This window comes from Dermochelys coriacea, chromosome 14 (assembly GCF_009764565.3).
Source record: "Dermochelys coriacea isolate rDerCor1 chromosome 14, rDerCor1.pri.v4, whole genome shotgun sequence".
NCBI classification, from domain to species: domain Eukaryota; kingdom Metazoa; phylum Chordata; order Testudines; family Dermochelyidae; genus Dermochelys; species Dermochelys coriacea.
In genome coordinates, this window is record NC_050081.1 from 33,251,039 (window position 1) to 33,275,238 (window position 24,200).

The following is a 24,200-nucleotide window of genomic DNA, read 5'->3' on the forward strand; positions in this document are numbered from 1 at the left end:
GTGCTCCAGCCCCGGAGATCCCTGTGCCCAGATCAGAGCCAGGGTTTGACCCTGTGACCCAAAACATCCAGGTACACACACCCCGCTGCACTATTGCAACAATCTTTGCACAAAATAGGCCTTGTGAGGTATCATTTAAAAACAAATCACTTGCTGCTCAACCATACCACGGTGAAATGTACGTAGCAACACTATATGTAAACTTATGAGTTTCCCCCCGTATGATGTTACTAGAACATGTTCAAGACCAGACAGCCTTGCTTTGGTAAAGGTGTGACATAGGTCTGTCCTAAACAAAGGAATGTGTGTTTACCTCAATTTACCTATAAATGGGACTATCTAGACATCTGAAGAAAGAGATTGCAGGGAACAGAATAATTTGAATTTTAGCTTATACCAGCAGGGGGAAAAAACCCAGCATGGAGCTTCCATCACCACACGTTGTTGCCTTCCTCACATAAACTTTACTTGGACAAGTAACATTCAGGAGAACATATTGCAAAGGTTTACTGGTGTATAAAGTCGGAGGGGCTGAACCTCAAGTGATAAGCAATTGAATCAACTGATTGGATACAATATTACTGTACTTATAGAAGTATATAGAGTGAGGTCTTTTCAGAAAACTAATGACACACTGGTGATTAATAGCATTATGAAAGGTCCATATTAACACTATATGAGGAAATATGGACACCTAATGATATTATGCTTTAAAGTCTGTGGCCAGACAGGGAGAAACACATAGGAGAGATGGCAACTATCTACCTGGCTGCAATGAAAGGTGAAATGCAAGTAGGGTGACCAGACAGCAAGTGTGAAAAATTGGGACGGGGTGGGGGGTAATAGATGCCTATATAAGACAAAGCCCCAAATATCAGGACTGTCCCTATAAAATCAGGACATCTGGTCATCCTAAATGCAAGGTTTAACCAAAAACAATGGAAGCCCCATTTACATAGAAATCAGCAGGGGGTTGGGAAGTCCATAGAAAGGGAAGTAGATCATGAGGTCATCCTGCCTCTTGAAGCAAGGTCATTGAAATTTGGAAAACATAAGCAAGGACAGAAGCCGTCTTTGGGATCCCTCATTAGATAGACACAAAGGAACAGCACTCTTGCGAGCTGAGAAAGTTGGTCCCTCCAACCAAAGGGGCGGGGGTTGAAGTCTCTGGGAACTGAAAATAGGTAAAAAATCAAGAGGCAAAGGTCTTTCACCCAGAAGGACAAGGGAAGCCAGCCCCTTGGGCTTCTGCAGAAGATCCTGACTAAGAGAAAGTCAGCTCTGGCTGGCAAGAAGGAAGATTGCTGAGAGAAACCATCTTGAATAAAGCCTGTACCTCTATAGATTCAGTTTTCAACTTTTAGATGCAAATTTTCACTTTCATTTGCTTGTAACCATCTCTATTTTTATTCCTGTTAGTTGGCATCACTTAACCTATGACCTTTTGTTAATAAATTTGTTTGACATTGGGCATTGCAGAGCACACAGTTTGGGGAAAATTCGGGACTGGGAGTGTGTTGGGGTCACCCTGCCGGTGGTAACCCCGGCTGGTAGAGAGCAGGGCGCGTGACTGCTGTGTTGCTGGGGTCAGAGTGGCTGGACCAGGGTGGCAGTTATACGCAGACACTCAAGCTGTGACCTGCATGCTTGTTGCTGACTGTGACCGTCCCAGGAAGGGAGTTACAGTAGCAAAGCATTGTGAGGCTCTCAGAGTTACAGAGTCAGAGGTGATGCAGCCTCGAACCCTGTGACAAATCCCCAGATCTGGGCAAAAAAACATTGGTGGAACCGCTCAACTTTGCAAAAAGAAGCTGTAGTCAGGGGTCTGTATCTCAGGAACTCCATAATCAAGTGACCCCAATTTTAGTTCACTAACCCTTCCACATGAACCCATGGGGTACACCAAATATCAGAGCAATCTGAATAATCATGCAAGTTTTAGAGCACTTAGAAGAGACAAGCATTAAACAGAAAGCTAACAACAACAGAGGCTGGCAGCCCACTACAATTTCTCTGCTGTGTGGAGTCTCTCATGTCCAATATGATGTGAACTCTGCTTGAAACATTTGCCACACAGAGGATCTTTAGGAGGTCTCTATCCTGTATGGATTTGCAGAAGCCTATTATGATCATAGCCCCAAGTGAAGAGTCACCCACATTCAGGTCTTCTTTGCCGTGTGGATTTTCTGATGTTTAATAAGATGTGAGCTCCGCTGGAAACTTTTCCCACAGTCCAGACACTTATAGGGCCTCTCTCCGGTGTGGATCCTCTGATGCGTAATAAGGTTTGAGTTGACACTAAAACTTTTCCCACAGTCAAAGCATTTATACGGCTTCTCTCCTGTGTGGGTTCTCTGATGTACAATAAGGTGGGAACTCCGACTGAAGGTTTTCCCACAGTCCAAGCATTTAAAAGGTTTCTCTCCCGTATGGATTCTCTGATGCACAATAAGCTGTGAGCTCTGAACAAATGTTTCCCCACAGTCAGGGCACTTACAGGGCTCCTCTCCTGTGTGGATTCCCTGGTGTCTAATAAGGTGTGACTTCTGAGTGAAATTTTTCCCACAGATGAGGCACTTATGGGGTTTCTCTCCTAAATGGAGACTCTGATGTCTAATAAGGTGCGAGCTCTGAATAAAACTTTTCCCGCAGTCAAGGCATTTATAGGGTCTCTCTCCTGTGTGGAGTCTTTGATGTGAAATAAGATCAGAGCTCTGAATGAAACTTTTCCCGCAGTCCAAGCATTTATAGGGTCGCTCTCCTGTGTGGTGTCGCCGGTGTGTAAGAAGGTTTGAGCTCAGGCTGAAACTTTTCCCACAGTCTAAGCATTTATAGGGTCGCTCTCCCGTGTGGGTTCTCTGGTGGGTAAGAAGGTTTGAGCTCAGACTGAAGCTTTTCCCACAGTCCGAGCACTTGAACGGTCTTTCCCCCATGAGCGTTCTCTGATGTCTAGGAAGGTGTGAGCTGTCATTAAAACTTTTCCCAAACTCAGTGGATGTGTTTTTTCTCTCTCCCATTTGGATTCCTTGCTCGGCTGTAATTTCCTTGAGATTCCCACAGCCTCTCCCACAACAAATAGATTTATCCACCTTTTTCCTAGCTGCCTCTCTTAAGACTCTGGAAGAAATTCCCTTCAGTTCTTCTTGATAACGTCCCGTGCAGTTACACTTGCTGAGGATTTTCTGCTGAGGATTCTCCTCCTTCGTTCTCACTCACTGTCCCATCACCTTCTGGAGAGAGAGAGAGAGAGAGAGAGAGAATCCAGAGAGCAGTCATTGCCTGGGCTGGAAAGAAAGGAATACAGCAAAGAGCAGAAACACAACATAATAACTGTTTAGGAGACTGAGGAATTAGATTCTGCCTCCTCATCCCATCCAAACACTCAAGGGGAAACGAAGTCAGGGCGGGAACTCCTGCCAGCTGTCAGTTAGGACAGGTGGGAAGCCAGAAGTATATGATGTATGCAGTGCAGTGTAGCTGTGTTGGTCCCAGGGTATTAGAGAAACAAGGTGGGTGAGGTAACATCTTTTATTGGACCAACTTCCGCTGGGGAGAGAGACAAGTTCATGAGTGCATGATGACACCTACTGGTTCAACTCTGGTTGGATGGAGGTGAAGCAGAACTGGGGGAATCTGTTCACAAATAGAGCTGGGTTAAATTTTTTGGCCAGAGTTTATTTGCTGAAGAACATAGTTTCAGTTGACCTGAAACTATTTGTGAATGTGATTGAACTCCCCAAATAGTTTGTCCCCCCACACCTCTCAAAAGTGTGGAGGAGCCAAGGTACCTTTCACAAAATGGCCAGAAGAGAAGAGAGTGGTGCCTTCTTTATAACCTTTACCCCAGCGGCTAACGCACTTGCTTGGGATATGGAGAAGGGATTTGAATATGGGTCTCCCAACATTGCAGGAGTACTAAAACCTTTGGCTAATAATGTTAAAAATTTGGGCCTTATTTCTAATCAGAATTTGTCCGGCTTTAACTTCCAGCCATTAGTTCTTGTTATGCCTTTCTCCGCTAGCTAAAAGAAATGTTAAGTACCTGATATTTTCTCCCTGTAATCAAGTCAATAATTTGTGGCAATAGTTCTGCAAACTGAGGGAATTGTCTATAATTCAATAATTAGAGGTGGAAAAACATACTGAGATTTTTTTTTTATCAGGATTGATAAGTGAGCAAGAAAATGAGGCAAATCTATGAAAATTTACATATCTTCACTAATTAAACAAAAAAACCAGCAAAATCTGATAGGTTTTTTATATTAATAACGCATATGCAGATGAAAATAAAAAGCAATATTTACACAGATTAATAATAAAATAATAATAATAATAATGTATAGAGAGAAACGGATCAAAATCAGATAGGATTTTATATCCAAATTCAATAAGGGCAAAAATCTGAAGGATGGTCCAGCAACGGTTGATTATTGGAGAGAAAAGTGGCCAGAGAAGATAATTATAAAGAGAAGTATCAGAATTGGAGGGGTTTTTTTTTTTCTATATTACCCTCAAAAACTACATTAAGAAAATGTTATTAAGGTTGCAAAGTCCAACACTCACAGCTAGGCTGTGCCAGAATTAAGGGATCTGGGGAATATCAATTTCGTCCAGCGAATACAGTATATTACATTATACTGTAATACAATCTCTAATGCTAGAATCACATACTGCACTGTTTGTTAACACAGGACCCTGCCTCCTTGTAGCTGGGATGTATTTGCTGCAGGAAACATCCCTGTCAGCAGCTGAATAGTGAAGAGATTTCTGTGGAATTCAAGTGGGGGGGGGACCCCAGGGCGGGGAGGGCAGATGGGTGGGAAGTAATGGGTTTGGTTTTTAAAGGAAGAATAACCACCCTTCCACAAACACACCCTCCCCATTCCCCTCACTGCTTTTCCTTCGTTTCTGCCTCCTTATTCACCCCCTTCCCTTTCTGACAATCCAGAAACACAAAGGGGAAAACCCAGTGGGTGGGGCCCGTTCCAGTCTCCCCTTCCCTGTTTCCCCTCCTGAATCCCCCAGTTTCCCCCCCCCCCGAGCAGATTCCCCACAAAGGGGTGCTGCAAAGGAGAGATCAATTCCCAGGCAACTTCACACAGCTGCCAGATCCGAGTCTCCTGGGGCCCTTTGTGCAGCCACTTTCCTGCCCATCCCTCCCTCACCTGGAGTCTCCGGCTCAAGAGCTGGTGTTGGCAGAGCCTGGGGATGCCCCAGGGGCTAGTTCCAAAAAATCCCCACCTGGGCTGGGCCCAGAAGGAGCTTTAATGAAGGTCTCTCCCCTGCACAGGCCCGGCTGGGGAGCAGCAGCTGCTGGTTCCTCCCCAGATGACAAGGGAGGAGACAGCAGCTCCTGACCCAGGAAGATAAACAGAGCCAGAGCAAACACAGCTTCCCCCTCCCTGCCCGAGCAAGAACCAGAGCCCTCTGGATACAGCAGCTAATGAAACTCTCTGCCCCCTCACCTAGCACAGCCCTGGCCCAGGAAAGATCTGGGGCCAGAGCCCTTCTCTCTCCACCCTTGAACTCTAGAAACCCGCAGAGCAAATGGCAGACAGATCAGTGCCACTGAGAAACGTCTCCCGTGCAGCACAGAGCTCCGGGCAGCCTCTCTAGGGCCAAGATCCAGGGCTTAATTTGTAATGAAAGAGGGGCTGGGGGGCTCAAGCAATTTTTTTTCATTCATAACTGATGCAACAAGCATAGAGGTGCCGGGGCTCAGCCCTGGCACAAATTAAGCACTGCCCGGGCCAGGCCCCCATTGCCTTGTGTCCCCTTTGATTTTGGAGACCCTCAGGAACAATCCTCAATCCCCATAGAAATCCCCTTGTAGCTCTCCCTGGGATATTGAAGTCACCCCCTTTCCATCCCACATTGAGGTGGATGCTTCAATGCACAATACGGCTGCACCCATTACTGTGCACAAGGGGGGGCAAGCAGGGACATGGGATCCCCCAATCTGTGGGGCACAGAACTCTGGGGCCGGGGTAGGGAGATCCAGCTCCTCTGGCTGCTGGGAGGAGCAAACTCCACCGGCCCCAGGGCTGCATGCATCAGGGAGGACCAGGCCCTCCGGCTGCGGGGGGTAGGTGGGGAGAGCCAGCTCCCCCGGTCACAGGGGACACAGAAAGTGCCCCTCCTGAGGGTGCAACCCCCCCCCACACCTAAACAGACATCTGCTGCTCAGTGACCATGTTCCCTCTGTTCAGACGCATTCAGATTCCATGTCCCCCTCCCAGCATAGCGCGGGGCCAAGGCAAATCAAGGAATGTTCCTCTGACAAACTAATCAAACATGATGCATCCTGATTTCAACCCCATTCCCGAACCTGACCTGATCACCCAGCTAGAACAAGGGGAAGAGCTGATGGTCCCCAATCTCCAGCGCGCTGAGGAAAGCTAGGAAAGGCACTTGCACAGGCGAAGTGCCAATGAAATTGATAGAGAAACCCTCTGATTAGTGCCAGATGCCTCCAGAAATGTTATGAGCGGGATTCCCCAGTTCCACCTCATCTCTCCACATCAGGGTTGTAACTAGCAGGTGTCATATCTTCATGGCAGATGTCACACACAGTTTCACACCCATCCGGGCCGACAGCTGTTAGGAACCCCCTCCCTGCCTTTGCTTCCCCTCGGCTGTCTGGATGGGACATGAAGACAGACTCCAATTTCTCCACAAAAAGAAAAGGAGTACTTGTGGCACCTTAGAGACTAACAAATTTTTTAGAGCATAAGCTTTCGTGAGCTACAGCTCACTTCATCGGATGCATTACATTACATTACATTGCAATGCATCCGATGAAGTGAGCTGTAGCTCACGAAAGCTTATGCTCTAAAAAATTTGTTAGTCTCTAAGGTGCCACAAGTACTCCTTTTCTTTTTGCGAATACAGACTAACACGGCTGCTACTCTGAAACCTGCAATTTCTCCACCCGACAGTTCTGGTGTTTTCCTCTCTTTTCTGTTCCTCTCTTTGTCCTCTCTCCCCAGCACAGAGAATGAGTCTTGTCTGGATTCTCACTCCCTATCCCAACAGGTGATGAGACAGGCAGTGAGAACAAGGAAGAGATTCCCCAGCAGAATTTTAAAATATTGGGTGCAGAATTTGTAATTTTTTGGAGCAGAATTCCCTCAGGAGTACCTCACATTTGTTTCTATTTGAATCTCTTTTCTTAAGAAGCCTTTTTTAAAAAAAACTATCATCAGACTCCAGTGCTGCATGAGACATTGGGATGGTGGTGTATGGTGAAACTGGTAAACCAGGGTACGCTGTTCTTCTGGGAACAATAGAACTGGGACGTCTGTGGATATCCAGTGATTAAGGGCTGGATACCATAGGGGGCACTTTGAAAGGAAGCTGGAGCTGGGGTACATTCATCTATTGTCACCTGGAGGGCAAAGGCAGCGCTGGTGTAGCCCAGGGGAGAGAGGTATGGTGGCTGAGAGGCTGGTTGTGTTAAGGTGCTAACACCCAGCTGGCAAAGGCAAGACTCCCTCATGCTGGAGACAGCAAGGTAACACCCAGCCCTGAGTGGCATCACAGCACCTATGTCTGATTGTGAATGCACAGCTGGGAAGGAAGGCAGGTTCCTAAGCTCTTTCCTTATGGGAGCAAGTGAGTTAGACAGGCGCCTTGCTCCACCTAGCCAGAAGAGAGGAGTTTGTGGTGGGGATTCCTCCTTTAAACATTCAGCCCAGGAGTGCAAGCAGTCACCCGGCTGTGGGAAGCCCAGGTTCAATTCCTGCACTGCAGAAAGGATTTGATCAGGGTCCCCCACAGCTCTTAGGAAAGTGCTCTCACCAGTGGGCCATGGGATCTTCTGGTGTGGGACTCCCTCAATGTGTCCTTCCGTGGCACTTTGGATGAGTCTTTAAAGAAGGAGACAGGACCCTCCCAGCCAAGTGCCCTATGGACTACAAAGTTATTCTCTCTCTCTGGCCCAGTGAAAGACCCCGCCTGGGCTGGGCACAGCTAATGAGTCAACTCCCCTCCTCTCCAAAACCCCAATCCTGGAGGGATCAAGTGAGGTCAAACCCAGATTAAGGCACTGGCAATCTAGGCATGAGTCTAGGGCCCAATTTGTGTGTGTATGTGGAGGGGGGTGGGGTCAGGAGGCTGTCCCACACTGCAGCAGTGAGGAGGAGCGGTGCTGGCTGCCCCACTGCTCACTCAGGTGTGACCTTGGCACTCCCCCCACGAAACAGGTGGGGCACCAGGGTGACACTGGGTGAATGGCACTGAGACCCCCACGCACCAGGAGTCTCCCCACATATGCCCCATCTCCCCCTCCCTGGAATCCTCTCCTGTCTGTCCGCTCATGAGTCTATTGGCCTCTTTGCATGATGCCCCCTTAATGCTGAGAGAAGCTGCCTCTATATGGAGCCCCTGATGGCAAGTGTCTGGGGCAGGGGGGCTGCACGGCGGTGGGTTTATCGCTAGGACCCAGGAGCAACTGGGAGGTGGCTCGGGGGGTGGGGGGCGCGATCCCTGGGATCAGTTCAGGTGTAGTGTAGGATTCTGCTCTGCGTAGAAAGGAGTACTTGTGGCACCTTAGAGACTAACAAATTTATTAGAGCATAAGCTTTCGTGAGCTACACGAAAGCTTATGCTCTAATAAATTTGTTAGTCTCTAAGGTGCCACAAGTCCTCCTTTTCTTTTTGCGAATACAGACTAACAATGCTGCTACTCTGAAACCTGCTCTGCGTAGGAATGTGCTACTTATGGTGTACTGAGCATGCTCAGTTCATCAGAGCAGAATCCTATACTACAGGCCTAGTGACCCCCTTCCTCTACTGCCAGGGCAGACTAACCCTGAGCCTGCCCTTCCCCCTCAGACCCTCCCATTTTTCGGTGGGACCCTCCACCAGCACAGGCCCCCTCCACCCCCCGCCCACAGTCACCGTTCCTGCCCCACGCTAAAATCTAAAGGTTCATAAAGGGAAAAACATATAGATGAGAGCTAGAATTGGTTAAATGAAATACATACAGTAATGGCAAAGTTCTTGGTTCAGGCTTGTAGCATAGAATAAACTGCAGGTTCAAATCAAGTCTCTGGAGTACATCCACAGCTGGGTTGGGTCATTCAGTCCTTTGTATAGAGCTTCAGTTTGTAGCAAAGTCCCTTCAGAGATATGAAGCAGGGTTGAAGACAAGATGAAGGTGAGGCATCAGCCTTTTATGGTCTCTTGCCATGTGGTCTTTGCTTTCTTTGTCCCAAGGACACTCTATCCAGCCCGTGGCATAGAAAAACCTCAGAGTTCTGTCCATAGGCAGGTCCCTGCATACCTTGCTGAGTCACAAGGTGTATCTGCCTTCTCTCAATGGGTCGATTGTATAGCTGATGGTCCTTAATGGGCCATCAAGCAGGCTAGGCAGAGCTGACACCAACTTGTTTGGGGTGTTCCCCGGAAGCATAGCACAAGTTTGAAATACAGACAGTATAGAGTCAGTATTCATAACTTCAACTACAAAAATGATACACATATACAGATAGCATAATTATAATCAGCCAATCATAACCTCTCCATAGACCCCTTACATGACAACCTTTATACAATAGTGGCTGCAAATATATAACAGTGGTCGCAACATGATCTATAGAGTTACAGATTATGTCAATAACATCACAGGAGGGGTCACGGCATCAGTGAGACTGATATTGGAATACTGCATCCAGTTTTGGTGTCCTCATTTGAAAAAGATGTTGTGAAATTGGAGCTGGGGTAGCAAGGAGCCACCAAATGTTCTGAGGGCTGGAGAAAACATGCCTTCTAGTGAGCTATTGAAAGAGCTCAACCTGTTTAGCTTATCAAAAGAAGATTGAAAGGTGACTTCATTGAAGTGTTGAAGTGCCTTAATGGAGAGAAAATATCGGGTATTAAAGAGATCTTTAATGTAGCAGAGAAAGGCATAACAAGACCCAATGGCTGGAAGGTGAAAAGAGACAAATTCATATTGCAAATAAGGCACAAATATTCAACAGCGAGGATGAGTCACCACAGGAACAAGCTACCAAGGAAAGTGGTGGATTCTCCATCGCTTGATGTCATTTATTGAAGACTAGAAGCCTTTCTGGAATGTGTTTGCCCAAAAAGTAGCTATTGTGTCATACCGGAGGCCTGTGATATGCAGGGGGTCAGATTAGATGCTCTAATGGTCTTTTCTGGCCATAAAGTCTGCTCATTTCTGAAAAACTGAGTGTAGCATTGGGAGCAGCATCTGATGTTTTACTGTCTTCCTAGAATGAACACTCATTGAGTGGGGTGATCCACAGGGAGCAGCTCAAACCTCCAAAGTGCCTGGCCAGCAGCAGGACATTAGCACAGCAAGGGAGGGGTGTGGCAGTGAGATCACAAAGGCCTTTTGCAGACTCTTGGTCCAAGGTGGTGGGGAGGTGGTGACCTCACAGAGAGATGCTGACATCAGCCAGGCAGGACAGGGGCGAGGGGCCAGGGAAACCTCGGAGACCCCGTGGCTTTGCTTCAGCAAGTCTCCTTCTCGAAGTTTTTCTTTGAGGACTGAGAGAGTATTAGGGTTCACGTACCTGAGCGCGAGGAGGAACCTCTTTTAAGTTTTCTCCTTTCCTTTTTCTATTTTACTAGAAAACAGACGTCCCTGTTTAGAAGGTAAGAGCCTCCTCGAGGTTTGAAACCTGTTCAGTCTGATCTATCTGGTGACAGTTAAATTCTAGGCGTGGAAAACACGAGCTTAAGGAGGCAGAACTTCATTCCGCACCTAGAATTTTGTCCCTTAGAATCACTGGGGACATTAGGGTTTGTCCTTTTTGTTTCACCTTTTGCTCCCTCCCTCCCTCCTTTCTCTTCTTCTCTTGCTTCTTTTGTCCTTTCTCATGTTCCCCTCCCAACACCAGGAGGAGTGTGTGTGTGTGTGTGTGTCGCAGGGGAGTGCTCTGCAGCTCCCATTGTGGGAGGTCCACCCAAAAATGTGAGGCTGAAATAGTGCTTGGGCAGTGACCTGGGCCATCCTTTGGGCTCTCTGGTGAGAACCCTCAGCGTCCTGTCCTCAGTCTCTACCCTGATTGGCTGAGCAGGGGGTTATTGACAGGGAGGAGACTCAGGTCCTTGTTGTTCTCTTTTAAGACAAAGTAAATAAGTCCTAACCAGTCGAATAAATTTGACGAATTCAGTCAACCAGTTTGACGAATTTTGCTGCTTCTCTGCATTAATTGTCTCTGAGCAGTTCATGATTCTCTCGAACATTCCAGTTCTCCTAAAATACTTGCTGAATAATTACTGAGCACTGTTGTTGGTTTGGAGCTCATTTGAGAGCACTTTATTCAGGTCATTCAATGTATGTATGAAATTCGAGATCCAATGGTTAATTTGAAAATCAGGGCTCTTGGGTCCTATTCCCAACTCTGCCACTGACTGGCTATATGACCTAAGGCAAGTCAATTCTCCTTTTTCAGCCTTAGCTTCTCCCTCTTTCAAGTAGGGATAATAATGATCCGCTTCTACCTACCTCGCGGTGGGTGGAGGATGGGGATCCATTGGAGAGTGTCACTAGGAGTAGTGCATAATATGAGGTGTCCTATCATGTTTACTCAGATCAGATTATGACATAGACATAGACATATGACATAGAATAGCTGAAATATTCTATTTTATCTGGTTTCAGAGTAGCAGCCGTGTTAGTCTGTATTAGCAAAAAGAAAAGGAGTAATTGTGGTACCTTGTGACATTCTGTTATTTTCTTTGTTGGGCCTCTCTTGTAGTAGCCACTAGCCATCACCTTCAGCCCCCAACTAAAACCTCTCCAATGCATCATCAAGGATCTACAACCTATCCTGAAGGACGACCCATCACTCTCACAGATCTTGGGAGACAGGCCAGTCCTTGCTTACAGACAGCCCCCCAATCTGAAGCAAATACTCACCAGCAACCACACACCACACAACAGAACCACTAACCCAGGAACCTATCCTTGCAACAAAGCCCGTTGCCAATTCTGTCCACATATCTATTCAGGGGACACCATCATAGGGCCTAATCATATCAACTACACTATCAGAGGCTTGTTCACTTGCACATCTACCAGTGTGATATATGCCATCATGTGCCAGCAATGCCCCTCTGCCATGTACATTGGTCAAACTGGACAGTCTCTATGTAAAAGAATAAATGGACACAAATCAGACGTCAAGAATTATAACATTCAAAACCAGTCAGAGAACACTTCAATCTCTCTGGTCACTCGATTACAGATGTAAAAGTTGCAATTCTTCAACAAAAAACTTCAAAAACAGACTCCAACGAGAGACTGCTGAATTGGAATTAATTTGCAAACTGGATACAATTAACTTAGGCTTGGATAGAGACTGGGAGTGGATGGGTCATTACACAAAGTAAAACTATTTCCCCATGTTTATCCCCCCCCCCCCCCGCCCTGTTCCTCAGACATTCTTGTCAACTGCTGGAAATGGCCCACCTTGATTACCACTACAAAAGGCCCCCCTCCCCTCCCCGGCTCTCCTGCTGGTAATAGCTCACCTTAAGTGATCGCTCTGGTTACAGTGTGTATGGTAACACCCATTGTTTCATGTTCTCTATGTATATAAATCTCCCCACTGTATTTTCCACGGCATGCATCCGATGAAGTGAGCTGTAGCTCACGAAAGCTTATGCTCAAATAAATTTGTTAGTCTCTAAGGTACCGCAAGTTCTCCTTTTCTATTTTATCTGTATTTTTTTATTTTGAAATTGTTAAGAGCAGCAACTACTTAGCTCAGACTGAAGCATCTCATCTAATTTTCGAGATCTGAGATCTCCTCTTTGTGTGCGACGAGACAATTTAACACACTGTGACGAACAGGAGGTGCTTTTGTTTTGCAACGAAATATTTTTGCAAAGAACTTTCATCTCACTTGTTATGGTTTCAAGAAACAAACTGGATTAGTCTGAATGGGATTTTCTGACAGAAATGGTTTCAATGAAATTTCCCCACCATCTCCATTCCTGGGCTCTATCCCTGCCTCTGGGGGGTTTGTTGTCCATTAGAACAGGAGTCAGGACTGGTGGCTTCTCTTTCTGGCTCTGCCACCGCCTTGCTGTGTAGGCCCTTGTGTAGGTCACTTCCCTTCTCTGTACCTCAGGCTCCTCCCTATCTGTCCAGTGGGAACAGGGACAATTCTCAAACTCTGGGCAGTCATGAGCCTGAGTGAGATAAGGGGCATTAAAGCCCTCTGTGAAGGAGAAAGTAGAGTTTCACAGTGTTTAGCACCAAGGAATTCAAAAGTTTTCTAAAATGTCTAGTCTGCAGAAACAAGAAATGGTTGGGGCCAAATTATTTAACCATTGCCTTTTTTAAAGCCCATTCAGGGATGTGAGTCCCTGTCTTTTAGGTACCTGGGGTTCTTTGCCAGCAGGAGAGAAGAGGTTCCTGCCTCCATTTTTGTGGCCTTAACAAACCAGGTGCTGTGACCCAGTTCTCGTCTGAGATCCCTGAAAAAGAACATCTTCCCTTCCATTAACAAGACAGGACCTATCTTTAAAAGGGGAACAAAGAGAACCCTGGGACTTACAGACTCACTAGCCTCACTTCCAAAGCTGGAAAGATACTGGAATACATTATTAAACAATCAGTTTGTCAGTACCTACAAGGATAATTTGGTTCTTAGGACTAGTGAGCATGAATTTGTCAAGAACAAATCATTCCAAACCAATCCTATTGCCTTCTTTGGCAGGGTTACGGGCCTAGTGGAGGTGGGTAAACAGTAGATGTGATCTATCCATAGGACAGTCTCACAAGCAAACTAGGGAAATGTGGTCTGGATGCAATTACTGTAATATGGGTTTCAGAGTAGCAGCCGTGTTAGTCTGTATTCGCAAAAAGAAAAGGAGTACTGGTGGCACCTTAGAGACTAACAAATTTATTAGAGCATAAGCTTTCGTGAGCTACAGCTCACTTCATCGGATGCATCCGATGAAGTGAGCTGTAGCTCACGAAAGCTTATGCTCTAATAAATTTGTTAGTCTCTAAGGTGCCACCAGTACTCCTTTTCTTTTTGTAATATGGGTGCAGAGCTGGTTGAAAGCCCATTCTCCAAGAGCCCTTCTCCATGTTTAGCTGTCCAACGGAGAGGGTGTACCTAGTGGGTCCGGCAGGGATCAGTTTGGGGTCCGGTACTATTCAATATTTTCATTAATGATTTGGAAAATGGAGTGGAGAGTATGCTTCTAAAATTTGCAAATGACACCAAGCACTTTGGAGCACAGGATTGGAATTCACACTGACCTTAACAAATTGGAGAATTGGTCTTCTTGAGCCAAACTCCATGGCTGGGCCCCTCTCTATAGACTGAGCTGAAGTGAAATCCCAGAGCCAAACACTCCTCCTCCTGTGCAGTGTGCTCCGACCTTTAATGGTCAGATGCTGCTTGGCACTGTCAGAGCAGCTTTTGCTGGGGGATTCTCCCAGCACTTTCCAATAGTGGAAAGTGTTAAATCCCCATTTGACTGCTGGGGACAGAGCCATAGAGGGGGGAGCAACTTGCCCAAAGTCCCACAGGAAAAGGAAAATCACTGGCAATGGAACCAATAGGAAACCCAGCAATGGAACTCAGGAGTCCTGCCTCCCAATCCCCTGGTCCAGTAACTCCAGCGGAGCACACTCCCTCTCAAAGGCAGGGGGAGCGGACATGAGGGCCTGGTTGTAATTGCCAGCTGTGGGAGGGAGTGTGCAGCAGTGGTTAGCGAATGAGCCTGGAAATAAGGACTGCTGGGTCCCATCCATAGCTCTGACACTTGGTGTGACCCTGAGCCAGTAGCTTCCCCTCCCCAGGCTTGTTTCTCATCAGTAGGGTTGGGGTCGCAGTTCCTACAGCCCAGTCGCAGTCCCTACAAGCTGCTATCAAATCCCCCCTCATTCTTCTCTTCCACAGACTAAACAATCCCAGTTCCCTCAGCCTCTCCTCATAAGTCATGTGTTCCAGTCCCCTAATCATTTTTGTTGCCCTCCGCTGGACTCTTTCCAATTTTTCCACATCCTTCTTGTAGCGTGGGGCCCAAAACTGGACACTCCAGATGAGGCCTCCAGATGAGGCCTCACCAATGTCGAATAGAGGGGAACGATCACGTCCCTCGATCTGCTGGCAATGCTCCTACTTATACATCCCAAAATGCTATTGACCTTCTTGGCAACAAGGGCACACTGCTGACTCATATCCAGCTTCTTGTCCACTGTAACCCCTAGGTCCTTTTCTGCAGAACTGCTGCCGAGCCATTCGGTCCCTAGTCTGTAGCAGTGCATGGGATTCTTCCGTCCTAAGTGTTGGACTCTGCACTTGTCCTTGTTGAACCTCATCAGATTTCTTTTGGCCCAATCCTCTAATTTGTCTAGGTCCCTCTGTATCCTATCCCTACCCTCCAGCGTATCTACCTCTCCTCCCAGTTTAGTGTCATCTGCAAACTTGCTGAGGGTGCAATACACACCATCCTCCAGATCATTAATGAAGATATTGAACAAAACCGGCCCCAGGACTGACCCTTGTGGCACTCCACTTGATACCGGCTGCCAGCTAGACATGGAGCCATTGATCACTACCCGTCGAGCCCAACAATCTAGCCAACTTTCTATCTACCTTATAGTCCATTCATCCAGCCCATACTTCTTTAACTTGCTGGCAAGAATACTGTGGGAGACTGTGTCAAAAGCTTTGCTAAAGTCAAGGAACAACAAGTCCACTGCTTTCCCCTCATCCACAGAGCCAGTTATCTCGTTGCAGAAGGCAATTAGATTAGTCAGGCATGACTTGCCCTTGGTGAATCCATGGTGACTGTTCCTGATCACTTTCCTCTCCTCTAAGTGCTTCAGAATTGATTCCTTGAGGACCAGCTCCATGATTTTTCCAGGGACTGAGGTGAGGCTAACTGGTCTGTAGTTCCCAGGATCTTCCTTCTTCCCTTTTTTAAAGATGGGCACTACATTAGCCTTTTTCCAGTCGTCCGGGACCTCCCCCGATTGCCATCAGTTTTCAAAGATAATGGCCAATGCCTCTGTAATCACATCTGCCAACTCCTTTAGCACTCTCGGATGCAGCGCATCCAGCCCCATGGACTTGTGCTCGTCCAGCTTTTCTAAATAGTCCCAAACCACCTCTTTCTCCACAGAGGGCTGGTCACCTCCTCCCCATGCTGTGCTGCCCAGTACAGTAGTCTGGGAGCTGACCTTGTTCGTGGAGACAGAGGCAAAAAAAGCATTGAGTACATTAGCTTTTTCCACATCCTCTGTCACTAGGTTGTCTCCCTCATTCAGTAAGGGGCCCACACTTTCCTTGACTTTCTTCTTGTTGCTAACATACCTGAAGTAACCCTTCTTGTTACTCTTAACATCTCTTGCTAGCTGCAACTCCAGGTGTGATTTGGCCTTCCTGATTTCACTCCTGCATGCCCGAGCAATATTTTTATACTCTCCCCTGGTCATTTGTCCAATCTTCCACTTCTTGTAAGCTTCTTTTTTGGTTAAGAAGCTAAAGATAACCTCGCTGGCGCATGACCAGTGAGGAGACAAGATACTTTCAAAGCTGGAAGGGTGGGGGGGGGAAGGGTTCTCTCATTCTGTGTGTTCTTTTGCCAGGACCAGAGCAGGAATGTAGGTCAGAACTCCTGTAAAGGGCTAATAAGCAATCTAGTTAGATATGTATTAGATTCTGTTTTGTTTAAAGAAAAGGAGTACTTGTGGCACCTTAGAGACTAACAAATTTATTAGAGCATGCTCGGGGGTCGCATAACTAGTAAATTTGTTAGTCTCGAAGGTGTCATAAGTACTCCTTTTCTTTTTGCGAATACAGACTAACACGGCTGCTACTCTGAAACCTGTTTTGTTTAAATGGCTGATAAAATAAGCTGTGCTGAATGGAATGTATATTTCTGTTTTTGTGTCTTTTTGTAACTTAAGGTTTTGCCTAGAGGGATTCTCTATGTTTTGAATCTGATTACCCTGTAAGGTATTTACCATCCTGATTTTACAGAGGTGATTCTTTTACTTTTTCTTTAATTAAAATTCTTCTTTTAAGAACCTGATTGCTTTTTCCTTGTTCTTAAGATCCAAGAGTTTAGGTCTGTGTTCACCTATGCAAATTGGTGAGGATTTTTATCAAGCCTTCCACAGGAAAGGGGATGTAGGGCTTGGGGGATTTTGGGGGGAAAGACGTTTCCAAGTGGGCTCTTTTCTGGTGCTATTTTGTTAGATGCTTGGTGGTGGCAGCAATAAAGTCCAGGGACAAAAGGTAAAATAGTTTGTACCTTGGGTAAAATAATTTGTACCTTTAACCTAAGCTGGTAAAAATAAGCTTAGGGGGTTTTTCATGCAGGTCTCCACATCTGTTCCCTAGAGTTCAGAGTGGGGAAGGAACCTTGACAGCAGGAATTGGAGGAGTGGGAGGCAGGCGGGGGATCCTGCTCGGTGTGTAATCTCCTCATTGGGAATTGTCAGTGAGGCTCGAATCTCACATGCTCCTTTGGGTCTCACAGGAGCTCATTGAGGAGCTTCCTGATGACTCTCCATCCGGCGCCGTCCTGGCCAACTCCCTGATTGCTGTGGGCAACCTCAGGTACTGAGACCCTCTTGCCTGGATCCCCTCGCCCATGGCTGGGAGTCACTGCCTCTTTCACTCCCAGGTCACCTCCCAAGAGTGGTTCCTCTGGCAGAGGTGGCAGGAAGGTTCACTCTCTCCTGGCTGCTCTGTTCTTTTCACTCCAGTAACATTGCAGTGGCTTTGGGGAGAGGCTGACCCCAGGATCAGATACAGGAGGGGCAGCAGGATCCAAGGAACAGGCACCATTCCTGCCCTGCCACTGTCTGTCTGGGAAACCTTGGCCTTAACATTCCCTGGCTCGGTGCCTCAGTTTCCATTCTCGCCAGCCTCTGCCTATTTCCCTGCAGGTTTCAGAGTAGCAGCCGTGTTAGTCTGTATTCGCAAAAAGAAAAGGAGTACTTGTGGCACCTTAGAGACTAACAATGTTAGTCTCTAAGGTGCCACAAGTACTCCTTTTCTATTTCCCTGCAGTTTCACATCCGTGTTGGTGCCAGTCCCACCCCTGCACTGCACAGTCTATTACCGGCTCCTCTCTCTTGCCAGCACCATGACACCTGCCCTTGAGCCAGAGCTGGAGATCCACCTCCTTCGAGCTGCCCTGCATGCAGTCTTCACCCTGGGCATGGAGAAGGACACCACCCAAGTCCAGGTAGATCATGCTAAATCATGGATTGAAGAGCCAGCTGTGATCCTGCCATGAATCCTTGCTAATTGCCTGCAGTGGAATGTGAATGACAGAGGCCAGGATATGTGTTTGGGGGTCTCACCAGTGCTTCCCAGAGACTCCCTCTACCCATCCTGTGGCAGGTGTAACCCCAGTTTCCCTAACTCTGACCCATGACTCTCCCTTGCTTTGCAGGATCTGCACAGGGTCTTGCCAGACCTCCTGGATGCCATGCTGGGGAACCTGCTGGCAGAGTCCCCAGACACAAACAGGTTCCACTACATCTTGGAGGTGAGCCCAATGAGAGGGGTGGGGGCAATTTTACCTTAACTCTTAGATCCATTTTTCCAGTCTGTCCTCCTAGCTGGGGCCCCACTGGACAGTCCTTGTTCAGGGCAGTCAGTGCAACGCAGTGTCAGGCCCTTCCTCCTTGAAGGACAGAGGAAGGAGCTGTGACTTCAAGCCAGAGCCCTGCCTGGTTCTGTTGAGCACTAATCATGGCTTGGGGAGTGAGAGTCCGAACCCTTCCTGTGAGATCCAGAAGATGGTCCTCAGAGAAGAGTCACAGGCACATTCCTAGAGAAACAGGAGGACCCCAGAGAATCAGCCCTTGTCTCTGACGGGCCCCGAGATTCCTGGGGGGATTGTGCTCACACTCAGTCGCTTCACCCAACCAAGGACTTGAGAGCCAGGGAGGAGTGAAGGGTCTGTCTCCTTCCTGGTGAGATGTTCAGGAATCAGGAGTTCAGGGAGGATGGGACCAGCCCCGACACTGAGCATTGTCCCAATCTAGAGAGACACTGACAAGTTGTGACCTACAAGCATTGTCCTGGGGGCAACAATCCCCTTCTAAAGCTCTGCGATCAATGAATCAGATATTCCACCGCGCATACAATGTCTCAGCCCCTGGGGTTGGGGAGAGGCTCATTGGCACAACACATGCACCTACCCATTGATCCTGAGCTGCCTTCTTTCCCCACAGCACATTAACTACTGGATCGTGTCCAGGGTGTTGCGAGAGAGAGACAGGGCCATTACGAGCAGCACGGCCCTGCTCAGATCCACCATCGCACTCCCTGAGTTTGACATAAGTGGCCTCTGACCTCAGCTTCCTGACTCCAGGCGTAGATGGGCTGGCTCCAACAGGCTGTAGGATCTGCTGCTTCAGGGGTTGTGGGTTAGGAGTGTTGGGGAGGCAGAGTCAGAGCAGAGAATGAGCCTGGCTTGAGTCAAGTTCTTCTTGTCCTGGTTAAGTGGTGACTCTCGCTTTTAAGGGGACCATGCTCCACATTCATGCCTTCCTGTCATCCTGGACCAGCTGGGGAAGCAAATCCTCATGGAGGGCCCTGCCCACATCCCTGTGCTCCAGGCTCCCTTGCAGGCAGAGAAAATTAAGGATCTAGCTCTCATTCCTATCCTCTAGCTTTCCTGCAGAGGGGCTGAGGGGAAGGAGAGTCCTAGCCCAGCCGGGGACTGGAAGCTGACAAGAAAATGCTGATGGAGTCTCCTCTCCCTCTCCCTTCCATTAGAACTCAGCCGAATTCCCCAGGATGGGTAACCATGTGGTACAGCTGTCTCTGTTCGTCGGTGACCCATCCAAGGACATCAGCTGGCAGGCCAGGGAGGGGGTTTACCGGCTCTACCAGCTGCTGCTGTACCAGAGGGGCAAGGAACCCAGCTGGGAAATGGCACCCGAGAGAAGAGTGAGACTGGGACCCCAGCCAATTTCTCTCAGACTGACCCCAGCTGGAGGATGAGTCTCTGTCTGTCTCTTTCTGTGTTCTACACCACCCCTTGCAATTGTGTTGGGCCAGGCACACAGCGAGGACTCTGCCCACTGTGCAGCCACCAATGGGATTGGAAGGACACAAGCACTGCAACCCGAATGACAAACCTGTGTGTGTCTCTCTTTCCCAGGCCTGACCATCCATGAGGCCAAAGACCTGTGGATCTGGGACTGGCACCAGGACAGCAGGCTCCTGGGCTACAAGAACACAGCCAGGGTGGGGGAGTAAGGACACTGCGCCAGGGCATGACATAGCTCTGGCAGTGCGGGTGGCTGCCTCCTGGAGCCACTAGACGGAGATGCCGTTCTAGTCCAGGATTTGGAGCCTGGTTCTGGGCAATCTGCTGAAGCCTCACATCCAGTTGGCTTTAGGTCTTCGGAAAGTTCTTCTCGGAGGGGCAGAGAAGATTCTTCCTCCGGATGGCAGTGCTGGCCATCCACGAACCCCTGCTGCGTGTCAGCCAGGCTGGGCTGCTCCTCACCTACTCCCTCCTGGGGGAAGCCCAGCAGCTGATGGGGGACACAGTGAGCAGCTGCATTAGACTCAGGAGATTGGGGCGGGGCCTAGGCCTCATTCCTGTCCAATGGCCATTTGCTGGCCTGGCAGCAAGGAGCCTGGTGGGGAATGAGAGTGAGAGCAGGCGCCACTGGGAAGGGAGATGAATTCACCTCCATGAGCAAGAGGGAGCCAGCTTGTCCTGGAGAAGCTCCAGCCCAGCTCTTTAGCAAGGCTAATTAATGACCAGCATTGCCTCATCACGGACTTGTGTTCTTGGAAGGGCAGCAGAGTCCTCTAAGTGCCCCCTGCGAGCCTCTCCTGTCACCCGAGCCATCGCCCAGAGTTGCTCCCATCACTGGCAGCCTGGGAGGCCAAGGATTTGAGGGGTGATGGCGACTGACCAGGAAGGGCTGAGGCACATGGGTGTGGGAAGCTGGTCCTGCTGCTGGCAGGGCTGGACCCGCTCTAGAGAGAACGGATTCAGTCATCTGCTGATCTGCCCCATTCGCCAGGGCTGCCATCCTGCGGCTTCAGCATTAGTGGATGGGGTGACTTGGGGAAAGGTCTCAACCTCCCCACATCCCACTTCACTGCTGCCAGAATCCGTCCTGCCCTCCCTGCTAGAGCCCCCTCCCTGCCCAACCTGGGTGGGGGTGGAGGAGAGGGGTCTGAGAACTTGAGCTGTGGATTGGAGGTGGAACAGCTGTCAGGGGCACTGAGGGGGAGGTGGCAGGAGCTCACCCTACAAGGAGAGGGGTTGGCTCTGGAGGTCACTAGAAAGGACAACAAGACTCCATTCTGGGGGTCAGGAGGGAGAATCCATTCCTCAGAGGTGGGCGGGTGCTGGGTGGAAATGCTGCTGGTTCCAGGTGCCCTGATTCCGTGGGGGCATCTGAGTCTCTGACAGCTCCTCGTTCCCTTGCAGCAGGAGGGCGTCACAGCCAATGTGATGCACCAGCTCCACATCATCCGGCACTTGCACCAGATGCCTGAGGCGCTGCAGGGGCTCTGCCTCTGAGGCCACCAGCAACTCCCCCTCCCTGCTGCAGGTACTGCTCTGGCTCCCTGTAAATGGGGAGCTAGTGGAAGGGGAAATGGAGCCCCCTGGTACTCACAGAAACTCTCTCCCCTCTCTGTGGAGCTGGGTCCTTCCCTCTGCCCCCCAAATTTCCTTCTTCTGGGGCAGGAGCTCTTTCCCTCACACCCATTCCCCTCCCCTCTTTCCTTGGGCTTCCCACATCCCATTCCCCCTGCACCCAGGCAGAGCTCTCCCTGCCCCATATGGTGCAGAAAGGCCACTGGGTTAGGGCCACTGCCCCGGCCCCACTGAAGCTCGGAAAGCTCCACTTTTGAGGAGGTCGGGGTGGGACAGAGGCTCAGGACTAGCTTCACCACCTCCCTTTTATTCTCCCCTTGGCCCTTCTATAGGGTCTCTGGGTGTGAAATGAATAGGAACCTCCTTCCCAGCTCTCTTCCAGGCTCTGGGATCTGGCACAGCCTCCCAGACGGGTGCATCCTGTAGCTGAGCCATGTCAGGGAGCAGTGGGGACAGCTCACCTCATTCCATCAAAGCAAGCAACATTGGGTCTCAAAGAGGCTTAGATGGAAGACCCCACTCCCTCATGGAGGTAAGAGCCATTTACTCCTTGGGGTATGTGGGTCTCTTGGGGGAGAAATGGCATCCCCGATGCATAGCCTGGCTGTGAGCTTCCCCTGTCCCTGGTTTCCAGCTCTGGGACAGAGACATCTCCATCATCGTACCACCCTGGTTTTGTTCCTAGGAAGGGGATCCCCAGAGACGTCCTCAAACCTGGACTCCTGAGAGCGTTTCTGGCAGGAGGCTCCAGCCCCTCGGGCATGAAGAGAGCATCAGGTTGTCTCATTCACATGGCATCTCCGGTCTCCAGCTCCACTTCCCGCAGCAGGGCAAACGAACCCATCAACTCCCAGAATCCCAACTCTTTGACTTCCTTCCGCTCAGCAGTAGGGTTTCTCCAGCCCCCTCACCACACCTGTCAGCCTCTGAATGATGAAGGGCCTGAATGTCAGAGTCACCAGAACAAGCAAACTCCAGTTCCAGGCAGTGGGGCCTCTGTGTACTCAGCCCCTCTGGAAACCAGGTATGAAATGAGGAGCAAGGACGCCAGTCCAGTAACAGTAGGAGTGGGCAGAGCAGACCTGTAACAGGGTGCTTTCCCCTGGGCTGCACAGCCTGGGGCTTAGCCAAGCTGATTACAGAATGAGCCCTAACTGAGAAGCACCATGTACCTCCCCGTAAAGAGCCAGACTTCAGTGATGACACAGCCCAGCTGGGGTATCCACAGGAATGAGAACGAGGTAGTTCAGAGCAGCAAGGAAACTAGAGAAGAGAGGTAGGAAGTGCCCAAGGAAACCTGCAGCAAAGAGATAGGAGCAGACCTAGCTGTTGGGTACGGGGCCTGGGCTGCTACGAATGTCAGGGTGAGACTGGGTTCCCCTACTGGCCCCAAAGTAGGGGGTGTACACACACCCAGAGAGGTTACCAAGCCCAGCAAAGAGGCTGCAGGCTGAGCAAGAGCCCCAGCGATGGCAGAAGGACTTCTTTCTGTGGAAAGACCTCTTTGGACTTCTAGTGTGAGACAAGCTGGGCCCCAGAAGGGTGGACTAAAGGTGGTGACCTGTCTGGAGGGCTGAGTTACCAGGCAGAGAAACTGCCATGGTGCTGGAGTGACCATGGATGGGGGACGCTAGCCCAGTGAGAGGGCTGTGATGCCATGCCTGGCCGCCGGGGGAGGTGGGGGGGCATGTAACGATGAGTAGATTCATTTATGATTGGCATAGTCAGGAGGACTGAATTCTGCCTGTGATCCATGAGGACTGATGGAAGTCTTCGTTGCTGAAGGAAGGTCTGTCCTCCGGTCACTGGATTTCCCATTTGAGTTCCAGGGACTGGTTAAGCAGCCAAAGCAGGTCTAGGGGTTTCTCCAGCAGCTCCTAGAAAAGGAACAGAAGCAGAAGGAAGTGCAGGCGAAGCTACAGACGCAGCAGCAGCAATACCTGTGAGAGATCTTGCAAAGGGAATATCCATGGACAAAAAGAGCAGACACGGAGAACATGCCTGGGCTGTGCTGAGAAGGTTAGCCCAGGAGAGCAGGGCATGAGAAAGTGTACACGCGTGGCCTAAAGCCAAGATGGGGACAAGAGTTCTTTGTTTTGGTGCAGAGAAGCAGGCCATATTGAAAGACCCGGCCTGCTTAGGAAATTCCTGAGTGGCAAAAGGAGGGGCCAGGACCCCAAGAGATTAGAAAGAAAGGAGAAGGTTCCTCTGACAGAAACCCACATGAGGCAGGCTAGGTAGAGATGGCAGGGTTGGCCGTGGACCTTGCAGACCCTCCACCAACACACCTTGTCGGGTGCTGCAGGTTGGTGAAGGACGAAATGGTTGGCCCAGAGATGAAGTAGGGACAAACACAAGGGTGGAGCAGTCCATGGTGGGCTCTCCGACCCTGATGGAAAAGATTTTGGGGGATGCAGCAGCAGTAGCAAAAAGGCTAGAGAAGAAGCTAGTGGCTTCAGAAGAGGCTCTGCAGGCAGCCGTTAAGGGGAATGAGTGGCTGCAGGAAGAGCGCTGGGACACTGCCAAAGAGAAGGCTGGCCTCTGAGTGCTGGTGAGCGAGCTGGCCATGGAGCTGGAAACACTGTGGGTGCAGGCTGTAC

At 49.3% G+C, this 24,200-nt stretch overlaps 2 protein-coding genes and 2 pseudogenes across 4 annotated transcripts in view; 3 read left to right on the top strand and 1 right to left on the bottom strand.

Moving 5' to 3' along the window:
- Positions 1 to 24,200, top strand: part of LOC119843336 (butyrophilin subfamily 1 member A1-like) — a 1,931,986-nt gene that overhangs the window by 66,559 nt on the left and 1,841,227 nt on the right. The window lies entirely within an intron of this gene.
- The window catches only part of LOC119843350, a 389,996-nt pseudogene that overhangs the window by 23,751 nt on the left and 342,045 nt on the right, over positions 1 to 24,200 (top strand).
- Positions 1 to 24,200, top strand: part of LOC119843304 — a 218,056-nt pseudogene that overhangs the window by 23,738 nt on the left and 170,118 nt on the right.
- LOC119843360 (zinc finger protein 436-like) lies at positions 1,848 to 5,345 on the bottom strand. Of its 3 annotated transcripts, none has more exons than XM_043497040.1 (2): positions 5,242 to 5,345; positions 1,848 to 3,230 (listed from the first exon to the last, which is right to left on the bottom strand). In XM_043497040.1, exon 2 carries the CDS (start codon positions 3,015 to 3,017, stop codon positions 2,160 to 2,162), a length of 858 nt encoding a protein of 285 aa, XP_043352975.1. In that variant the 5' UTR covers positions 3,018 to 3,230; positions 5,242 to 5,345; the 3' UTR covers positions 1,848 to 2,159. The 3 variants fall into 3 exon arrangements, with proteins under 3 accessions (XP_043352975.1, XP_043352974.1, XP_038228530.1); XM_043497039.1 differs by having other exon boundaries at positions 1,848 to 3,227; positions 5,166 to 5,343; XM_038372602.2 differs by having other exon boundaries at positions 5,166 to 5,343.